At 42.1% G+C, this 22410-nt stretch overlaps 1 protein-coding gene across 1 annotated transcript; it reads right to left on the bottom strand.

Moving 5' to 3' along the window:
• Window positions 1-8385: 8385 nt before the first annotated feature.
• Window positions 8386-17125, bottom strand: LOC123744264 (zinc finger protein 589-like). The gene is made up of 3 exons (XM_045723179.1): window positions 16166-17125; window positions 12402-12532; window positions 8386-12212 (listed from the first exon to the last, which is right to left on the bottom strand). Exons 1-3 carry the CDS (start codon window positions 16440-16442, stop codon window positions 10971-10973), a joined length of 1650 nt encoding a protein of 549 aa, XP_045579135.1. The 5' UTR covers window positions 16443-17125; the 3' UTR covers window positions 8386-10970.
• Window positions 17126-22410: the final 5285 nt, after the last annotated feature.

The following is a 22410-nucleotide window of genomic DNA, read 5'->3' as shown; positions in this document are numbered from 1 at the left end:
TGCTTTCCACCAGACACTGGGAAATTAATTCACCTTTCAGCAGGACAATAACCTAAAACACAAGGCCAAATATACACTGGAGTTGCCTACCAAGACGACGTTAAATGTTTTGACTTAAATCAGCTTGAAAATCAATGGCAAGACTTAAATGGCTGTCTAGCAATGATCAACAACCAACTTGACAGAGCTTGAAGAATTGAAAAAAAAAATGTGCAAATATTGGACAATCCAGGTGTGCAATGCTCTTAAGAGACTTAGCCAGAAAGACATCACAGCTGTAAACACTGTCAAAGGTGATTCAAACATGTATTGACTCAGGATTGTGAATACATATGTAAATTAGATAGCAAATTTCTTAAATGAAATACAGTTAACATTTCTAAAAACATGTTTAGATGGGTGAGAGAGAAAAAATATATTGAATACATTTTGAATTCAGGCTGTAACACGACAAAATGTGGAATAAGTCAAGGGGTATGAATCATTTCTGAATGCACTGTATTTCCAGCCTCCAAACATGGAAATGGAAAGAGACGTCTGTCACACAAAACACCAAAGTCTAATGACATTTTGACGATTTCTCATTAGGCCGGAATTTATACATCCACTGCTGTCCACGTGTCTCTGTGTCAGCCATTCATCACTGCCTTGGAAAAATGTCAGTGTTCTCGTCGAACCATGTCACATTTTGGAGAAGATGTTATACCACTCGTTTTCAAGTCCATTCGCAAATTGTTCATGCCTCAGATATGTGGTAGCCTAATGAAAAATAATGGTGTAATAGCCTACAGTTTTCTTGACATTTTGCTTTCATTACTGTGATAGGCTCATGTTTTACTGGTACAGCGTACCCCCACTATTTATTTTGCCGGGACGCCACCAGGACCACCTTACTTTCATCCTGATTACATGTCACTATACTCTACAAGGGCCGTGTGCATTTTCTGCTGGTGTATTCTGAGGTAGCTCCTCTCTGAAAACCTCTTCCCGCAGTGTGTACAGGAGAACGTCCGCTCTCCCGTGTGGACCTTCAGGTGCATCTTCAGCTGGTCCTGGCGGGAGAACCTCTTCTCACACTGGGTACAACTGAAGGGGTTCTCCCCTGTGTGGACCCTCTTGTGGATCTCCACCTTCTGGGGGCAGCTGAAGCCTTTGTTACAGAACATGCAGAGGAACCGTTTCTCTTTACTATTGCCTGATGTGGCTCCCCCTCCCTGAGCCTGGGCTCTAGTCCTGTTTGAGTTCAATACCTGATCGAAATGGTGTGAATCAGAAGGCCCCATCGACGTGGACACTGGGTCGCGATCCTTGAACGCATGTAAAGGAGAATTGGTTGTGACATTTAGATTTGTCTCTAAGCTTCCCCTGTAATCTAAGAAATCTCTGCTCTGTGAGTGTCCATCTCCTAGGTGACTATCTGCATTCCGTGCGGGAGGAGCATCGCCCTCCACTTTCACAGTCACTTCATCTACCACTATAACCTCCCCTTTCTCATCTAGACACCCTTCAGAGTATACACTACTACTGTACCGGTTCCAGTCCCCTCTAGACAGATCAGTCTGTGTCTCTAAACCCAAGGATATGTTGCCAGGGTCCATCTCTGTAGAGTAAGAACAAGAGAGATCATCAACCTGTCACGAGAATTTTCAATCCCAATGATAATAACTAACAATGAATAAGCTTTGACTAATCCCCAAGGTTTGTTAGACACTGGGTTAATAATAATTAGGCAAAGACTCAGCATCTGCAAAAGGTTCGTACAGTTTATTCAGAGAACGTTCTTAAGTCCATTATACAAAGACATTCATTTTATGCTCACTCCCTACTTACGCACATACCTCCACACAAACAGTAGATATCCTACACACATACATACACACAAACAGTAGGTGAGTTGTATCCCTCCCCGGAGTTCTCAACACTGTTAATCACTACCCACCTCTGTCCGTTCTATTCCCCCGAGATTAGAGGAACCTTGAGGAGTACTCCCTGTCCTATCATTAGGTTTCTCAGTTCTAGCCAGGTCGAGCTAAACACAGTTTTCATTGTTCTCGGTATTCTCTTAGGCACACACATACATTTCTCTTCATCACAGGTCTCTACTAAACCTTATGGGACTTACGTTTAGTACTTTAATCATTCATTATACATGCTACATAACTAATAATCACTAATAGTTCAGTTTCAGGGTAGAATTATTTAATCATTACATTTAAACATATTTAGATTTGTCTCTAAGCTTCTCCTGTAATCTAAGAAATCTCTGCTCTGTGAGTGTCCATCTCCTAGGTGACTATCTGCATTCCGTGTGGGAGCATCGCCCTCCACTTTCAGTCACCTCATCTATGATTTATAACCTCCCCTTTCTCATCTAGACACCCTTCAGAGTATACACTACTACTGTACCGGTTCCAGTCTTCTCTAGACAGATAAGTCTGTGTCTCTAAACCCAAGGATATGTTACCATGGTCCATCTCTGTATCATAAGAACAAGAGAGATCATCAACCCCAGTGTCTAGCACGTCACCATCTCCAAGGGAATGAACCGTCCTCTGGCTCTGATGAAATACTGGTAAATACTCTGAGCCAGGAGCAGAAGGACAGCCCAGTCTACCCAGCCCCTGTGTGTAAGAGCCGGTGTGTTACATTTAAAGTCTCAGCGTCTGTCTCTGACGTGAGGGCGACATTCAGCATTCCACTGACTTCCGGGATGCTGAATCGGGTCCTGGCCTGGGGCGGGGTGGCCAGGTCCTCTGTGGCTACAGGGGGCGCCACTCCAGCCGCTGCTCCAGTCTGGATGTCTCTGCTGTATTGTGGGTCCTCCTCTCCTTCAGTCCTCTCCTGCTTGACCCCAGGACCTGTAGCCTCTGCATCTACAGACTGACAAGAACAGAGGAGGTTATAATCGGTATAATTGGATAACAATGTCTTAGGGAGTCTCAAACTCCCGTACGGCAGATACATATTGATGCAAGCCAGTGAATAGCTGAAGAAAGCATTTCTGAAATGAACAGGCCACATTTGATGTACTGTAATTTTTATGTTACACTATGACACTAACCTCTATCACGATAACATGCTGGGTTGAGGTTCCACTCCCCTCATCTATAGCTATGGGTTGGTCATTTCTACACCCGTTGTGTCCCGCTGGCTTTAATGTTCCTGTGGCCTCCAGTGACATGTCCTTCACCTAAGAGAGTGATTGGGGGAAAGGGGTGGTTAGATTAGACCATGTGAATGCTCAACGCTATATTATACATTATTTACACAGTCTACAATTGGCAGGAATGTAAGGTAACACTTCTTATAACTTCTTGACATACTATTTATATATTGATTATGTTCCATGCATCACATTATTTTAAAAGTATGATAATAAGAAATTCATTAAATCAAGAATTTGGTTAGAATATGGTGGTATCTTTGTGCAAGAATTTGGCCTTAATTGGCCTGGCTGGTAAAATAAATGTAAAATACAACAAATGCAAGATAGCTAAGTTATCAGGGGAAGTATTGCATACTATCAAAGACTGAGCAAGACTCAATTCTGGGTAACACTTCTAAACGCATGCGAAACGGGACGAGAGCCCCCGCAGCCTCGGCCTCCTGCAAAATGTACCTCTTGCCATTCCTCTGTATCGCTCTCGCACTGTCCTCTCTGCGCGCCCCCATCAGTTTTAGTAGCTGTAGTTTTCATCGTAATGCCCTGTTTTCTTTCTGGATTTGAGTTATTTCCAAACGAAACACTGCATTGTCGTCGTCTACGAGTTTACTGATCTCTGCCACGGCTGAATTCGCCATTGTCGGTTAGCTAGCTAGCGTTACCTAGATAACGTCTATCAACCAAGTCCTGTCTCCAACGAGAATTAAAGACTACGTGGGGTAAATATGTGGTGCTGTGCAGTTAAATTATTAATATTTAGAATTCACTTGGTGTTAATAAACGTCAATAACAATAATAACGCCAACGTGGACATTGTTCTTCGTCATTGTTTCCTTCCGTTTACACTGTAGAGAAAGTATGTTATTGGTTAGCGTCATAGCGCAAATGGTGTTGCAAAATAAAAAGTTGTGCGCTCTGTTCTTTGAATTACGGTACCAGAGATACTGGATACAATGACGAGATGCTTGTATCCCCGCCCTAACAATGGGATTCGTTGTCCACAGAGCGGAACGGCTGACTGTCAAGCTCCAGCCTAAGCCTATGGAGACCCTTAGGGGCCTAGGTGTAGGAGAAAAAAATACAGCCAGACAAAATCGTTCCCTCTTTTTTTTTAATCCGTTCCCTCAGAATTTGTTTTATAAATTCCTTTGGGTGTTTAAGTCCGGGGGCCCAGATTTTTGCCTTATCTGGTTGGCTAAACCAGAGGTTCTCAAACCTGTCCTCGTAGACCCCCAGCCGGTTCATGTATTTGATCTATCCCAGAGTTAGCGCATCTAATTTAACTTGTAAACTAATCATCAAGCCCTTGACTAGGTGAATGAGTTGAACTAGTTCAGGGCTAAAACAACATTGTGAAACATCTGGAAGTTCCCGAGGAGAGGTTTGAGAACCACTGGGTTAACCTAACCAGGTAAAACTTTAGACCCTAGTTGGAGGGTAGTAATAAATCAGCTGTAAAACGGTTTTATATGGACAATGATGGGACCAGCTCATATGGTTAAAAAAATAGACATCTGCGATTGGACAATAGAACGAACAGGGCTGAGTTTGCTTTAAGCAGGGTTGCATTGTGTAGGCATTTGCATCTGTAATTAAAAAGTTACTCACACTGTACGTAATCAATATTGTGTTGATCGATTTAATTCCAGTCAATAATTTTGGATTGATAAGGTCTAGGGAGACTAGCCACCAGAAGTTGGAATATAAAGCAAATTTGATCACATTCACATTTTCTCTTAACACAAATACATATGCCTATTTTAGGCTATAAATACATGACTTAAGATATAAATACACAACTTTACCGCTTCGTTTCCCCTGGCAGGAGGGGATCAGAGCCGATAGGCTTCTCTTGGATACCGCAGCTGTGGCTGTTATCAGTAGGCTACAGTTGATCAGACTGAAACACAGATTAATTGTACACAAGTTGACAAATCATGAAGCAAATCAGTGTAAACAGCAGTACTTTGTCCCTATTTTCAATGCCTTTGTGTCAATATTTTTTTATCACACCGAATCAAAAGTTGGGGCATATGCCAGCTCAACACACGTTTGCCGGCGGCCCTGCTATGCTTATCTCTGCAACACGGATAGATGGAAATCACCACACAATGCTAGAAATGAAGAAACATATATAAATATACACACACATATAAATACATGTATACAGTTGAAGTCGGAAGTTTACATATACTTAGGTTGGAGTCATTAAAACTCGTTTTTCAACCTCTCCACAAATTTCTTCCTAACAAACTATAGTTTTGGCAAGTCGGTTAGGACATCTACTTTGTGCATGACACAAGTAATTTTTCCAACAATTGTTTACAGACAGATTATTTCACTTATAATTCACAGTATCACAATTCCAGTGGGTCAGAAGTTTACATACACTAAGTTGACTTTGCCTTTAAACAGTTTGGAAAATTCCAGAAAATTATGTCATGGCTTTAAAAGCTTCTGATAGGCTAATTGACATAATTTGAGTCAATTGGAGGTGTACCTGTGGATGTATTTCAAGGCCGACCTTCAAACCCAGTGCCTCTGCTTGACATCATGGGAAAACCAAAAGAAATCAACCAAGACAAGTGGAAGCTTATGGAAGGCTACCTGAAACATTTGACACAAGTTAAAGAATTTAAAGGCAATGCTACCAAATACTAATTGAGTGTATGTAACTTCTGACCCACTGGGAATGTGATGAAAGAAATAAAAGCTGAAATAAATCATTCTCTCTACTATTATTCTGACATTTCACATTCTTAAAATAAAGTGGTGATCCTAATTGACCTAAAACAGGGAATTTTTTACTGTCAGGAATTGTGAAAAACTGAGTCTAAATGTACTTGGCTAAGGTGTATGTAAACTTCCGACTTCAACTGTATGTATATATATATATTCTATACTATTTCGAAATGTAGATTTAATAAAAAATATAAATTTGTTATTTTTTGGGGGCGGTGGGAATGGGCTTCCAAAGCTTTCTCCCTCTGATGAGTCATGTACAATTGTTAACATAAACATATCATGGCGCTTGGCTGCAACATGTTTTACTAGACGTATATAGCCCTAATATCACAAGGGGTAAAATACTCGGTCGCTGGGATAAGAGGAGCTCAAAATGGACAACTGTCGAGTTGCACAACGTGTCGCCTATTTGATTTGCATCATAAACATTCAGTTATGAATGCTAGTGAGATTCCTGGCTTTTCATCATCATTTGAAGCATGTAATTAACAGACTATAATTACATTTAGGCTGCAATGTTTTCGCCCACGTGGGACCGTCATGGTAGCCTACATAAGGAGAACGCGGTTTTTAGGCCTAGAGATAGGGATACCCCTCCAGACCTCGTAGGGTAAGTTTAGAATCTCTCGTCAACCGCCTGGATTCAATGCAATAGAGAGTGAGATGTTATGCTAGCCTCATGAATAGACCGTCTCGAATTTTAAGAGACAACTCCGATATAAAGTGGGTTTTTTTCTTCTCAAAGTTCCCACGATGTCACGTGCATCACACTTACTGTATATGTAGCACATGCTATTTTAGACAACGTTTTCACAAAATTCTTTACAATAATTTGATGGATTTGGAGTTTGTTGGCAACCTCTGAGCCTGAACATCTATTTTGTGCTAACTGGCTTTTGGACCGCGAAGCCAGTTCCAATTGTTTGTTTGTTTTTATTGTTCCCCTCTAATCAGAGACTGATTTAGACCTGGCGGACCAGGTGGGTGCAGTTAATTATCAGGTACAACAAAACCAGCAGACTCCAGACCTCGTGGGGTAAGGTTTGAATACCCCTGACCTGCAGCCGCCACAATCATCATCGCCTCATCTCTGTAGGACCCGAGATAATTGAGTGCTCTCAAATGTTATTTTTATTGGGTACCCCAGTTCATTATATATTTTTATTTCTGTATTGGATACAACTATTGTGAATGAATGACAACTACTGTCATTGCGGTTGATCTTAGAAAATAAGAGAATTCAAACGATTTCAACAAGAAATAAACTTAAATTTCAAACATATCACTGAGTCTACTATTCATTCTTTGTTTTTTCTTGCTTAATTAGATGACATTGCTTTAGATATAGATAAATGTAAACTTTTTTTAGGCTTACAGTACCTTCTGAAAGTACTCGCACCTCTTGACTTTTTCCACATTTTGTTGTGTTACAGCCTGAATTTAAAATAGACTAAATTTAGATTATAATTTTGTCACTGGCCTACACACTAACAAATTCATTAGTATCTGAATAGGTGAAATGTCCTGAGTCAATAAGTATTCAACCCCTTTGTTATGGCAAGCCTAAATAAGTTCAGGAGTAAAAATGTGCTTAATAAGTTGCATGGACTCACTCTGTGTGCAATAAGTGTTTAACATGGTTTTTGAATGACTACTTCATCTCTGTACCCCACATACAATTATCTGTAATATGTCTCAGTTGAGCAGTGAATTTCAAACACATATTCAACCATAAAGACCAGGGAGGTTTTCCAATGCCTCGTGAAGAAGGACACTGATTGGTAGATGTAAAATTAAATTAGAATAATTTCAAAAAGCAAACATTGAATATCCCTTTGGGCATGGTGAAGTTATTCATTACACTTCAAATCAAATTTTATTGGTCACATACACATGGTTAGCAGATGTTATTGCGAGTGTAGCAAAATGCTTGCGCTTCTAGTTCCGACAGTGCAGTAATACCTAACAATTCCACAACTATCTAATACACACATCTAATGGATGGAATATAAATATATGAATGAGCGATGACCGAGCAGCATAGGCAAGATGCAATGGATGGTATAAAATACAGTATATACATTGGATGGTGTATCAATACGTCCAGTCACTACAAAGATACAGGCATCTTTCCTAACTCAGTTGCCGGAGAGGAAGGAAGCCGCTCGGGGATTTCACGAGGCCAACGGTGACTTTAAAAGAGTTGGAGTTTAATGGCTGTGATAGTAAAACGGAGGATGGATCAACAACATTGTAATTACCACAATACTAACCTAATTGGCACAGTGAAAAGAAGGAAGCCTGTATAGAACAAAAAACATGCATCCTGTTTGCAACAAGGCACTAAAGTAATACTGCAAAAAATGTGGAAAAGCTAATTAATTTTTTCCTGAATACAGTGTTATGTTTGGGGCAAATCCAATACAACACATTAGTGAGTACCACTCTCCATCTTTTCAAGCATAGTGGTGGCTGCATCATGTTATAGATTTATTTGATCATTTAAATCCATTCAAACAAGCATCTGGATAACGCATTTTAAAGTAATCGAGGATGACAAGTTTGAAAATGTATTTCCACTGTGGTCCTCTTAAATAAATGGTTAAAACAATTTACAAACATTAACATGTAGACCTAACCTACTAGGAATACTTGGCTTACAGATATAATATATACATTTTTGAACTAGTATAGTGCTTTTCAAAGCCTCAAAGTATATAAATGGTAAAACAAACACATGTAAATTATCGAGATTGAAAGCTTCAGGCAGTTTGGGCTTTAGGGTCAGTGGAAAGGCAGTGGAGGTTCAGTAGAGGGGGCATCGAGGGGACAGCCAAGGTGAAACAAAGACAGTCTGAAAAAAAAACAGGCCCGGTTCTCTGAATGGTCAGTCACTCCGTTGGAGCCGCTTCTCTGGTACTGGTCCTCCATTGCCAGGAATGTAGCACCCACCTGGGTGATGCCACCGCTGCTGAAAAGTGCACGAAAAGCCACATCTTGGCAGCGGTTAGATGCATTCCCTGAACTTTCTCTGCTAGTAGCAAGAAAAAGTATGTGAATCCTTTGGAATTACCTGGATTTCTGAATAAATTGGTCATCAAATTCTCTGATCTTCATCTAAGTCACAACAATAAAGAGTGTACTTAAACTAATGACACAAATTATTGTGTTTTTTGTGTCTATATTGAATACAACATTTAAACGTTCAGTGTAGGTTGGAAAAAGTATGTGAACCCCTAGGCTAATGAATTCTCCAAAAGCTAATTGGAGTCAGGAGTCCGCTAACCTGGAGTTAAATCAATGAGACGTGATTGGAGATGTTGGTTAGAGCTGCCCTGCCCTATAAAAAAAAAACTCACAAAATTTGAGTTTGCTATTCACAAGAAGCATTGCCTGATGTGAACCATGCCTCGAACAAAAGAGATCTCAGAAGACTTAAGATTAAGAAATGTTGACTTGCATAAAGCTGGAAAGGATTACAAAAGTATCTCTAAAAGCCTTGATGTTCATCAGTCCATGGTAAGACAAATTGTCTATAAATTGAGAAAGTTCAGCACTGTTGCTACTCTCCCTAGGAGTGACCGTCCTGCAAAGATGACTGCAAGAGCACAGCGCAGAATGCTCTGAGGTTAAGAAGAATTATAGTGTCAGCTAAAGACTTGCCAACATGCTAACATCTCTGTTGAAGAGTCTACGATACGTCAAATACTAAACAAGAATGGTGTTCATGGGAGGACACCCCGGAAGAAGTCCCTTCTATCCAAAAAAAACAAGCGGTTCACACCAGACATCCCAAGAATATTGCTGAACTGAAACAGTTTTGTAAAGAGGAATAGTCCAAAACTCCTCCTGACCGTTGTGCAGGTCTGATCCACAACTACAGAAAACGTTTGGTTGAGGTTATTGCTGCCAAAGGAGGGTCAACCAGTTATTAAATCCAAGGGCTCACATACTTTTCCCACCCTGCACTGTGAATGTTTACACTGTGCTCAAAGACATGAAAACGTATCATTGTTTGTGTGTTATTAATTTAAGCAGACAGTTTGTCTATTGTTGTGACCTAGATGAAGATCAGATCAAATTTTATGACCAATTTATGCAGGAATCCATGTATTTCCAAAGGGTTCACAAACTTTTTCTTGACACTAAGTGTTCAACCCCTTGGTTAGGAGCTTTCCCTGAACTTCCTCTGTTACCTCTGGACACAGCACGCAGTCCTTGTTGTAAAATTTCCAAACAGATAAAACAAAAAGCCACATAATTTGACTCAAAACAGCCAGCTAGCTATCAAGCCAAAATACTTCATAACGATCCTGCAAATCTAAGAGTCAAGACCACAGGATATAGGGATCTAACCCTAGAGCAGCCAAAACTAAAATAGAAAAATGCAAAAAGAAACAATCAAATTATTAAAAAAAATATACAATATTCACACTACTCTTCCTCGGCTTATGTCTGCTTGTAATCGTTAAGGACTGGGGAGTTTATCAGGATAAAACAAAAATAACAGAATGGAGCTAAGGACCTGAAATTGTTGTCTAGCAATGATCAACAACCAATTTGACAGAGCTAGAAGAATTTTGAGAAGAATAAATGGGCAAATGCACAATCCAGGTGTGGAAAGCGCTTACAGCTATAATCGCTGCCAAAGGTGATTCTAACATGTATTGACTCGGAGGGTTGAATACTATTCTAATAAAGAGAGTGTTATTTTTCTTTTTTTAAACAAATGTAAGAAATTCCATTTTGTGTAGATCATTGACAAAAAAGCACAATTAAATCCATTTTATATCCCACTTTGTAACAAAAAATGTGGAAAAAGTCAAGGGGTGTGAATACTTTCTGAAGGCATATATATATATATATGCCTTACACTGTATTTTACACAATGTCTGGATGCAATATTCTACCCAGGAATATTAAACACTGAAATCTGTTCCTCTCGTGATTCCTAATGCCGCTGTGGGTCTTTTTTGTTGACAACAATGAAAATTCCAGTTTGTCTTTAAAATCAGTGTTTGATCTAAACGTCAGATATTGGGTGGAATGATTACATCCTATATTATACAGTGGAATGGTTTTTCTGCTGGTGTATCCTGAGGCAGCTCTTCTCTGAGAACCTCTTCCCGCAGTGCGTACAGGTAAATGGCCTCTCTCCTGTGTGGACCTTCAGGTGGATCTTAAGCTGGTGCTGGCGTGAGAACCTCTTCTCACACTGAGGGCAGCTAAAGGGTTTCTCCCCTGTGTGGACCCTCTGGTGCCGCTTCAGGCTGCCAGCCTGGGCGAAGGGCATGTGACACTGGGTACAGCTAAAGGGTTTCACCCCTGTGTGGACCCGCTGGTGCCTCTTCAGGTTGCCAGCCTCTGCAAAGCGCATGTGACACTGGGTACAGCTGAAGGGTTTCTCCCCTGTGTGGACCCTCTGGTGGATCTCCACCTTCTGGGAGCAACTAAAGCCTTTGTTACAGAACATGCAGAGGAACCTTTTCTCTTTACTATTGCCTGATGTGGCTCCCCCTCCCTGAGCCTGGGCTCTAGCCCGGTCGTTTGAGTTCAATACCTGATTGAAAAGGACGTGGCCGTGTGAATCAGAAGGCCCCATCGACGTGGACACTGGGTCGCGATCACTGAACGCCTGTAAAGGGGAGTGGGTCACGACATTTAGATTTGTCTTTAAGCTTTCCCTGCTGTCTAAGAAATCTCTGCCCTGTGATAGTCCGTCTCCTAGGTGACTATGTGCATTCCATGTGGGAGGAACCTCGCCCTCCACTTTCACATCATCTACGATCAGACCCTCCCCTTTCTTATCTAGGCACCCTTCAGAGTATACACTACTACTGTACCGGTTCCAGTCCCCTCTAGATGGACCAGTTTGTGTCTCTAAACCCAAGGGCATGTTGCCAGGGTCCATCTCTGTAGTGTAAGAACAAGACGGTTCATTGCCAGTCTCGTCACCTGAGTCTCGATGGGAATGAATCGGGCTCGGGTTATCGTAAAGTAAATACTCTGAGCTGGGAGCAGGAGGACAGCCCAGCCTCCCCAGCCCCAGTCTCTCTGGGTGTAAATGCCTTTGTGTTACAGTTAAAGTCTTGGTGTCTGTCTCTGACTTGAGGACGGCGTCTGGCCTTCCACTGACCTCCGTGATGCTGCTTCTAATCCTGGGCTGCGCTGGGGTGGTGGTGGGGTCCTCCGTGGCTACAAGGGGTGGTCCAGTCTCTCCGGTCTGGATGTCTCTGCTGTGCCGTGGGTCCTCCTCTCCTTCAGACCTCTCGTGCTTGACCCCAAGACCTGCAACCTCTCCAGACTGACACAAAAGGAGGTTATTACCGGTACATGAGTTGATGTCGTAGGGAAGTCTAACAAACTTCCTTATGGCAGATAAATGAGGATGTACATCTAAGACAGTGAATAGCTGAGGGGTGCCTTTCTGAAATAAACAGGCCACATTTGATTTACAAAGTAACACATTTTAACATAACACTATTACACTGACCTCTATCATGATAATGTGCTGGGTTGAGGTTCCACTCCCCTCATCAACAGTGATTGGTTGGTCATCTCTCCATTTATTGTGTCCCGCTGGCTTCACAGAGCTCCTGTAGCCTCCAGTGAGATGTCCTTCACCTGAGAGAGTGATTGGCGGAAAATAGGTGGTTAGGTTAGGTACTGTCAATACTCAATGGAATATTGTACACTATTGACACAGAAATGACAAAGATGTCAAGGAAAAGTTCTCATAACTTCTTGATATACTAAACTCAGCAAAATAAGAGATGTCCTCACACTGTCAACTGCGTTTACTTTCAGAAAACTTAACATGTGTAAATATTTGTATGAACATAACAAGATTCAACAACAGAGACAAACTGAACAAGTTCCACAGACCTGGAATAATGTGTCCCTGAACAAAAGGGGGGGGAAGTCAAAATCAAAAGTAACAGTCAGTATCTTGTGTGGCCACTAGCTGCATTAAGTACTGCAGTGCATCTTCTCCTCATAGACTGCACCAGATTTGCCAGTTCTTGCTGTGAGATGTTACCCCACTCTTCCACCAAGGCACCTGCAAGTTCCCGGACATTTCTGGGGGGAATGGCCCTAGCCCTCACCCTCCGATCCAACAGGTCCCAGACGTGAGATCCGGGCTCTTCGCTGGCCATGGCAGAACACTGACATTCCTGTTAGAGGTCAACCGATTAATCGGAATGGCCGATTAATTTTGGCCGCCGATTTTGGTCGCCGATTATTTTTGGCCACCGATTTGCCGCTAATTTTTAGATTTTTTTTACACCTTTATTTAACTAGGCAAGTCAGATTAAGAACACATTCTTATTTTCAATGACAGCCTTGGAACGGGGGTTAACTGCCTTGTTCAGGGGGGATTCGGGGATTCGTTTTTGCAACCTTCCGGTTACTAGTCCAATGCTCTAACCACCTGCCTTACATTGCACTCCACGAGGAGCCTGCATGGTAGGCTGACTACCTGTTACGCGAGGGCAGCAAGAAGCCAAGGTAAGTTGCTAGCTAGCATTAAACTTATCTTATAAAAAAACAATAAATCTTAACATAATCACTAGTTAACTACACATGGTTGATGATATTACTAGTTTATCTAACGTGTCCTGCGTTGCATATAATCGATGTGGTGCCTGTTAATTTATAATTGAATCATAGCCTACTTCGACAAACAGGTGTTGATTTAACAAGCGCATTTGCGAAAAAAGCACTGTCGTTGCACCAATGTACCTAACCATAAACATCAATGCCTTTCTTTAAAATCAATACACAAGTATATATTTTTAAACCTGCATTTTTATTTAATATTGCCTGCTAACATGAAATTGTGTCACATCTCTAGTGTTCATTGCACGCAGAGTCAGGGTATATGCAACAGTTTGGGCTGCCTGGCTCGTTGTGAACTAATTTGCCAGAATTTTACGTAATTATGACATAACATTGAAGGTTGTGCAATGTAACAGGAATATTTAGACTTAGGGATGCCACCCGTTAGATAAAATACGGAACGGTTCCGTATTTCACTGACAGGAAAAAAAAAATGTTTTCGAGATGATATTTTCCGGATTCGACCATATTAATGACCTAAGGCTCGTATTTCTGTGTGTTATTATGTTATAATTAAGTCTATGATTTGATAGAGCAGTCTGACTGAGCGGTGGTAGGCAGCAGCAGGCTCGTAAGCATTAATTCAAAACAGCATTTTCGTGCGTTTTGCCAGCAGCCCTTCGCAATGCCTTGCGTTGTTTATGACTTCAAGCCTATCAACTCCCAAGATGAGGCTGGTGTAACCGATGTGAATTGGCTCGCTAGTTAGCGGGTGCGTGCTAATATCGTTTCAAACGTCACTCGCTCTGAGACTTGGAGTGGTTGTTCCCCTTGCGCTACATGGGTAACGCTGCTTCGAGGGTGGCTGTTGTCGATGTGTTCCTGGTTCAAGCCCAGGTAGGAGCGAGGAGAGGGATGGAAGCTATACTGTTACACTGGCAATACTAAAGTGCCTATAAGAACATCCAATAGTCAAAGGTATATGAAATACAAATCATATAGAGAGAAATAGTCCTATAATTCCTATAATAACTACAACCTAAAACTTCTTACCTGGGAATATTGTAGACTCATGTCAAAAGGAACCACCAGCTTTCATATGTTCTGAGCAAGGAACTTAAACGTTAGCTTTTTTACATGGCACATATTGCACTTTTACTTTCTTCTCCAACACTTTGTTTTTGCATTATTTAAACCAAATTGAACATGTTTCATTATTTATTTGAGGCTAAATTGATTTTATTGATGTATTATATATTAAGTTAAGTGTTCATTCAGTATTGTTGTAATTGTCATTATTATAAATAAATAAATAATATATATATATAAAAAAAAAAAAATCGGTATCGGGTTTTTGGTCGTCCAATAATCGGTATCGGTGTTGAAAAATCATAATCGGTCGACCTCTAATTCCTGTCTTGCAAGAAATCACGCACAGAACGAGCAGTCTGGCTGGTGGCATTGTTATGCTGGAGGGTCATGTCAGAATGAGCCTGCAGGAAGGGTACCACATGAGGGAGGAGGATGTCTTCCCTGTAACACACAGTGTTGAGATTGCCTGCAATGACAACAAGCTCAGTCCGATGATGCTGTGACACACCGCCCCAGACCATGACGAACCCTCCACCTCCAAATCGATCCCGCTTCAGAGTACAGGCCTCGGTGTAACACTCATTCCTTCAACAATAAACGCGAATCCGACCATCGCCCCTGGTGAGACGGAACCGTGACTCGTCAGTGAAGAGCACTTTTTGCCAGTCCTGTCTGGTCCAGCGACGGTGGGTTTGTACCCATAGGGAACGTTGTTGCTGGTGATGTCTGGTGAGGACCTGTCTTACAACAGGCCTACAAGCTTTCAGTCCAGCCTCTCTCAGCCTATTGCGCACAGTCTGAGCACTGATGGAGGGATTGTGCGTTCCTGGTGTAACTCGGGCAGTTGTTGTTGCCATCCTGTACCTGTCCCGCAGGTGTGATGTTCGGATGTACCAATCCCGTGCGGGTGTTGTTGCACGTGGTCTGCCACTACGAGGATGATCAGCTGTCCATCCTGTCTCCCTGTTGCGCTGTCTTAGGCATCTCACAGTTATTTATTGCAATTTATTGCCCTGGCCACATCTGTAGTCCTCATGCCTCCTTGCAGCATGCCTAAGGCATGTTCACACAGATGAGCTGGGACCCTGGGCATCTTTCTTTTGGTGTTTTTCAGAGTCAGTACAAAGGCCTCTTTAGTGTCCTAAGTTTTCAGAACTGTGACCTTAATTGCCTACCGTCTGTAAGCTGTTAGTGTCTTAATGACCGTTCCACAGGTGCATGTTCATTAATTGTTTATGGTTCATTTAAAAAAGCATGTGAAACAGTGTTTAAACCCTTTACAATGAAAGTCTGTGAAGTTATTTAGATTGATACAAATTATCTTTGAAATACAGGGTCCTGAAAGAGGGACGTTTCTTTTTTTGCTGAGTTTATTTATAAATCAATCTTAAATTCCATGCATCACATTGTTTTCATTCAGTAAATAATAAGAAATGCAGTAAATCAAGAATCTGATTCGAATGTGATAGTGTCTAAGCCAATCAGGCGAATTAATGCATATTTTCCAAAAACTGACCAAGACCCAATTCTGGGTAACACATCTGAACACATGCAGCGTTGAACAGGGCGACAGGCCGCGCAGCCTCGGCCTTCCGCAAAATGTACCTCTTGCCATTCCTCTGTATCGGTCGAGGATCTTGACACTACTGGGACGACTGGCGAGGACGCGCTCTCGTGTTGTTCTCTCTGCGCGCTCCCGTGCCACCTTCAGTTCCAGTAGTTTCCTCCGCAATGTCCTGTTTTCTTTATGGCTTTGAGTTATTTCCAAACGAAGCACTGCATAGTCGTCGTCTACGAGTTTACAGATCTCTGCCACCGCAGCATTTGCTAGCACTTCCATGATGGAGGCTATTTGAGTGTGAAAAACCATACAGTTAGCCATTGTTAGCAGTTAGCTAGCACTACCTAGATAACATCTATCAACCAAGTCCTTAACCCGAATTAGACATTACATGCCGTAAGTATGTGATGATGTGCAGTTAAATTAGTCATTTTAAATTCCAGGGTTTTAATAAACGTCTAAATAACAACAACAATAACGCTAACGTGGAAATTGTTCTTGGTCACTTCACTTCCGTTTACTTATTTTTCTTCCTGTGCGTTTCCAGCAGCAGACTATCCGCTGTCTTCTTCGTCGTCTTGTGCGTTTCCGGCAGACTAGACGGTGTACTGTGAATTGCTGTCTTTCTCAGGTCAGAATGCGAATGAATAATATCCTCACACCAGTAGGTGCAGGCCGGTGGAATAGAGAAACGACAACAGCTTCCTTGGTATTTAGCTTTGCTTATCATTTGAGCTCGAAATTGTTACAAGCAAAAATGCGGTTAGTCAGCTCACAGAAGAATGTCCTATCCTCAGCATACCACCGGCAATATAACATGACATACTTCAATCTCTACCTCGACACCTTCCTCACACTTCCCATCTGTGTGTTTCCTCACTAACAATAACTCACTTCCCAATCCACAATGACCCAACCTCAGCCTTGTCAACAAAACCGTATCCCTCATTTCACTCCCCACATACACATTAACCTTCCTCACAGAATTCTGGATAGAGAAAAACTGCATTCCTCTTCTCTCCCACTCATGTTGCCACTCCTGGGTCAACCCCTCTGCTATGATGCTCCAACATTCCATCCCTCCTAATGGGACCACCACATTTACCTCCTCCCTCTTCAGAGCTGTCTTCGTTACTTTATGTGCTGCTTCATTTCCCCAACCCCAACATGAGCTGGGACCACTGTTCCCTTAATTTTTTGGGTGGCACTGAGCAAATGTCAGTGTGGGGACGTAAACTAGAATGTTGTGAGAATTCTGTGGAACTTCCTGCGTGCATTTACAGTGCTGTAAAAACTTAAAGTTGAAGTTTTAGACTATCCAATAGGCTATTGTAACTATTTGAACATAATGTGGTCCTATCAGAGTAGCCTACCAACAAAACCAATGACGCAATAACATTTTCACATGGAAATAGCTTTTGATTTCTATGATATTTGAATTTATTATGGATCCAGCAAAATTAAGGCAGTTATACAATTTTAAAAACATTACAATACATTCATAACAGATTTCACAACACACTGTGTGCCCTCAGGCCCTACGCCACTACCACATATCTACAACACAAAATCAACACGTGTACGTGTGTGTATAGTGCGTACAGTTCATTTGGAAAATATTCAGACCCCTCGACTTTATCCCAATTTTGTTACATTACAGCCTTATTCTAAAATGTATTAAATAGTTTTTTTTCCCCCTCATGAATCTACACACAATACCCCATAATGAAAGTGTAACAGTATAGCTTCCGTCCCTCTCCTCGCCCCAACCTGGGCTTGAACCAGGGACCCTCTGCACACATCAACAACTGACACCCACGAAGCACCGTTACCCATCGCGCCACAAAAGCCGCGGCCCTTGCAGAGCAAGGGGAACAACTACTTCAGGTCTCAGAGCGAGTGACGTCACCCGATTGAAACGCTATTAGCGCGCACCACCGCTAACTAACTAGCCATTTCACATCGGTTACAAAAGCAAAAACAGGTTTTTAGAACATTTTGCGAATGTATTAAAAATAAAAAACATCACATTTACATAAGTATTCAGACCCTTTACTCAGTCCTTTGTTGAAGCACCTTTGGCAGCGATTACAACCTCGAGTCTTCTTGGGTATGATGCTATAAGCTTGGCACACCTGTATTTGGGGAGTTTTGCCCCTTCTTCTCTGCAGATCCTCTCAAGCTCTGTCAGATTGGATGGGGAGCGTCGCTGCACAGCTATTTTCAGATCTCTTCAGAGATGGTCGGGCTCTGGCTGGGCCACTCAAGGACATTCAGACTTGTCCCGAAGCCACTCCTGCATTGTCTTGGCTGTGTGCTTAGGGTTGTTGTCCTGTTGGAAGGTGAACCTTCGCCCCAGCCTGAGCACTCTGGAGCAGGTTTTCATCAAGGATCTCTCTGTACTTCGCTCCATTCATCTTTCCCTCGATCCTGACTAGTCTCCCAGTCCCTGCCGCTGAAAAACATCCCCACTGCATGTCGCTGCCACCACCATGCTTCACCGTAGGGATGGTGCCAGATTTCCTCCAGAGGTGACACTTGGCATTCAGGCCAAAGAGTTCAATCTTGGTTTCATCAGACTAGAGAATCTTGTTTCTCATGGTCTGAGAGTTTTTAGGTGCCTTTTAGTAAACTCCAAGAGGGCTGTCATGTGCCTTTTACTGAGGAGTGGCTTCCGTTTGGCCACTGATTGGTGGAGTGCTGCAGAGATGGTTGTCCTTCTGGAAGGTTCTCCCATCTCCACAGAAGAACTGTGGAGCTCTGTCAGAGTGACCATCGGATTCTTGGTCACCTCTCTGACCAAGGCCCTTCTCCCCCGATTGCTCAGTTCAACCGGGCGGCCAGCTCTAGGAAGAGTCTTGGTGGTTCTAAACTTCTTCCATTTAAGAATGGAGGCCACTGTATTCTTGGGGACCTTCAATGCTGCAGAAATGTTTTGGTATCCTTCCCCAGATCTGTGCCTCGACAAAATCCTGTCTCGGAGCTCTACAGACAATTCCTTGGACCTCATGGCTTGGTTTTTGCTGTGACATGCACTGTCAACTGTGGGACCTTATATAGACAGGTGTGTGCCTTTCCAAATCATGTCCAATCAATCGATTAATTTTTAATTAACTAGGCAAGTCAGTTAAGAACAAATTCTTATTTACAATGACGGCCAAACCCGGACTACGCTGGGCCAATTGTGCGCCGCCCTATGGGACTCCCAATCACGGCCGGTTGTGATACAGCCTGGATTCAAACCAGTGTGTCTGTAGTGACGCCTCAAGCACTGAGATGCAGTGCCTTAGACCGCTGCGCCACAGGTACACTCCAATCAAGTTGTAGAAACATGAAGGATGATTAATGGAAACAGGATGCACCTGAGCTCAATTTCGAATCGCATAGCAAAGGGTCTGAATACTTATGTAAATTTGATTTTTTATTAATTTGCGAACATTTCTAAGCTGTTTTCGCTTTGTCATTATGGGGTATTGTGTTTAGGTTGATGAGAAATATAATTTAATCAATTTTAGAATAAGGCTAACGTAACAAAATGAGGAAAAAGTCAAGGGGTCTGAATATTTTCCCGAATGCGCTGTATGTTTTTGTGTGTGTATGTGTCCGTTTGTGTTGCTTCACAGTCCGCGCTGTTCCATAAGGTGTATTTTAATGTTTTTTAAATCTAATTTTACTGCTTGCGTCAGTTACTTGATGTGGAATAGAGTTCCATGTAGTCATGGCTCTATGTAGTACTGTGTGCCTCCCATAGTCTGTTCTGGACTTGGGGGCAGTTTAGAGATCTCTGGTGGCATGTCTTGTGGGGTATGCATGGATGTCTGTGCTGTGTGCCAGTAGTTCAAACAGACAGCTCGATGCATTCAACATGTCAATACCTCTCACAAATACAAGTAGTGATGAAGTCAATCTCTCCTACACTTTCAGCCAGGAGAGATTGACATGCATGTTATAAATGTTAGCTCTCTGTGTACATCCAAGGGCCAGCCGTGCAGCCCTGTTCTGAGCCAATATAGCCTATGTGGTGTTTTCTATTAGACCTACAAGGACATTTTATTGATCTGATAGTATTTTTAATGTAGAGATTCCGGTAAACTCTGTTTCCTTTCATGTGTCCTACCAATAATTATTGGATAATTCACCATGGTAACCAGTTAGTATAAAAATAGAATGATCAGTTATTTCTCGGTTTTCAGTCAGTAACTTTAGGGAGTGAACATTATTAAAAATCGGACCTCTCTGAAATAAAAATGTATGACCCTCCCTTCAGCAAAATATATTTGACCTAAACCCTACCTGAACGCTTGAAAAAATTTAAAAAATGAAGAAAAAAAAGTGACTCTTGGCTATACCCAAAATAATAAGTGGATAGCAGATAACAAAGCTACCATTTATCCTCACTTCTTGGACAGACCAGAGCCTTAGATATGCAGCTTTACAAACTGTTCTTCGTCCTGTAAACATTACATGGCAACGCAGGAATTTTGATAGCGCAAAGGGCTGTGGGCCAGAAGGTTGTGGGTTCACAGACCACCGTGGACAAGAGTAGGGGTGGGAAGATCTCCTTTTATAGTAAAAGCATTGCATGAATCTATCATATTTGCAGGTCAGAGAAATTGAAATGTCATGCAATTCTATGTCCTTTTACATATTGTAATAATATGTTTTTATACCAAACAAATTAGCGAAATTACAGGCTAAGAATGGACAGAGATGTGTTCATCTTATCATATGTCTTCAATGCCAAATCAGTGTGTTTTGTTTGCAACAAAACTGTCCGTTTGCAAATCATTTAATTTGTGACATCATTAGGAATCTGAGCATGTTACTTTCAAAAGTTAGGCCTATACCTTTCCAGCCCAAACAGAGTAGGTCTACCAACTAAGAAAATGTAAGCTTTAACTGCTGTCGACTCTTCTTCTGTAGCTTAACCCGTACGAGAGGTCACAAGTGTTCCCCTAAAAGCTGTCTGGGTTTGAACAGCTTCTGTTGTACAGAAAATGAATATTAATCAATTGATAGTGAAAGAATTAGATTACCTCCCAAGCATGGTAAATGTTTTCTCTCCTCGGCTATAGGTTGTAGCTTAGCCTCAATGTCAAAGAAACGAAACGGGTATTTCATAGTTTGTTTCTAGCTTAAAGCATCACGGACCCAAGCGCTGTTATAGATCACTTTATATAATCGGATCGGTTTCATTTTCTTCAAAATCTTAAGCTATGGGGTAGGCCTGTGTTTTTCACAATTTTCTTTAATAAAAAGGTAGGCCTATGTTATACCCTCTCAATTCGAGTCTTGGTTTTAACTTAACAGCCCTTCTCTGACACGGAGGTAGGCTATTTAAAGAGAGCATGGTGGGTGGAGGAATTGACAGACAAATCTATGGATCAGTGTCTTCACCACCATAGTCCCTGTGCCCAAGGAAGCGAAGGTAACCTGCCTAAATGATTACTGCCCCGTAGCACTCACGTCGGTAGCCATGAAGTGCTTTGAAAGGCTGGTCATGGCTCACATCAACAGCATCCTCCCGGATACCCTAGACCCACTCCAATTCTCATGTCGCCCCAACAGATCCACAGATGACGCAATCTCAATTGCACTCCACACTGTCCTTTTCCACCTGGACAAAAGGAACACCTATGCGAGAATGCTGTTCATTGACTACAGCTCAGTGTTCAACACCATAGTGCCCACGAAGAACATCACTAAGCTAAGGACCCTGGGACTAAACACCTCCCTCTGCAACTGGATCCTGGACTTCCTGACGGGCCGCCCCCAGGTGGTAAGGGTAGGCAACAACACGTCTGCCACGCTGATCTTCAACACTGGGACCCCTCGGGTGTTTAGTCCCCTCCTGTACTCCCTGTTCACCCACGACTGCGTGGCCAAACACGACTCCAACACCATCATTAAGTTTGCTGACGACACAACAGTGGTAGGCCTGATCACCGACAACGATGAGACAGCCTATAGGGAGGTCAGAGAACTGGCAGTGTGGTGCCAGGACAACAACTTCTCCCTCAATGTGAGCAAGACAAAGGAGCTGATCGTGGACAACAGGAAAAGGTGGGCCGAACAGGCTACATTGTAGTTAATCCATAATATTAACCTAAATGACAGAGCGAAAAGAAGCTTGTACAGAAAAACAAATATTCCAAAACATACATCCTGTTTGCAACATGGCACTTAAGTAATACTGCAAAAAAATTGGCAAAGAAATTCACTTTTTGTTCTGAATACAAAGCGTTTAGTTTGGGGCAAATCCAACAACACGGCACTGAGTACCACTCTT

This window comes from Salmo salar, chromosome ssa08 (assembly GCF_905237065.1).
Source record: "Salmo salar chromosome ssa08, Ssal_v3.1, whole genome shotgun sequence".
NCBI lineage: Eukaryota > Metazoa > Chordata > Actinopteri > Salmoniformes > Salmonidae > Salmo > Salmo salar.
This window is presented reverse-complemented; position numbering and strand designations above follow the sequence as displayed.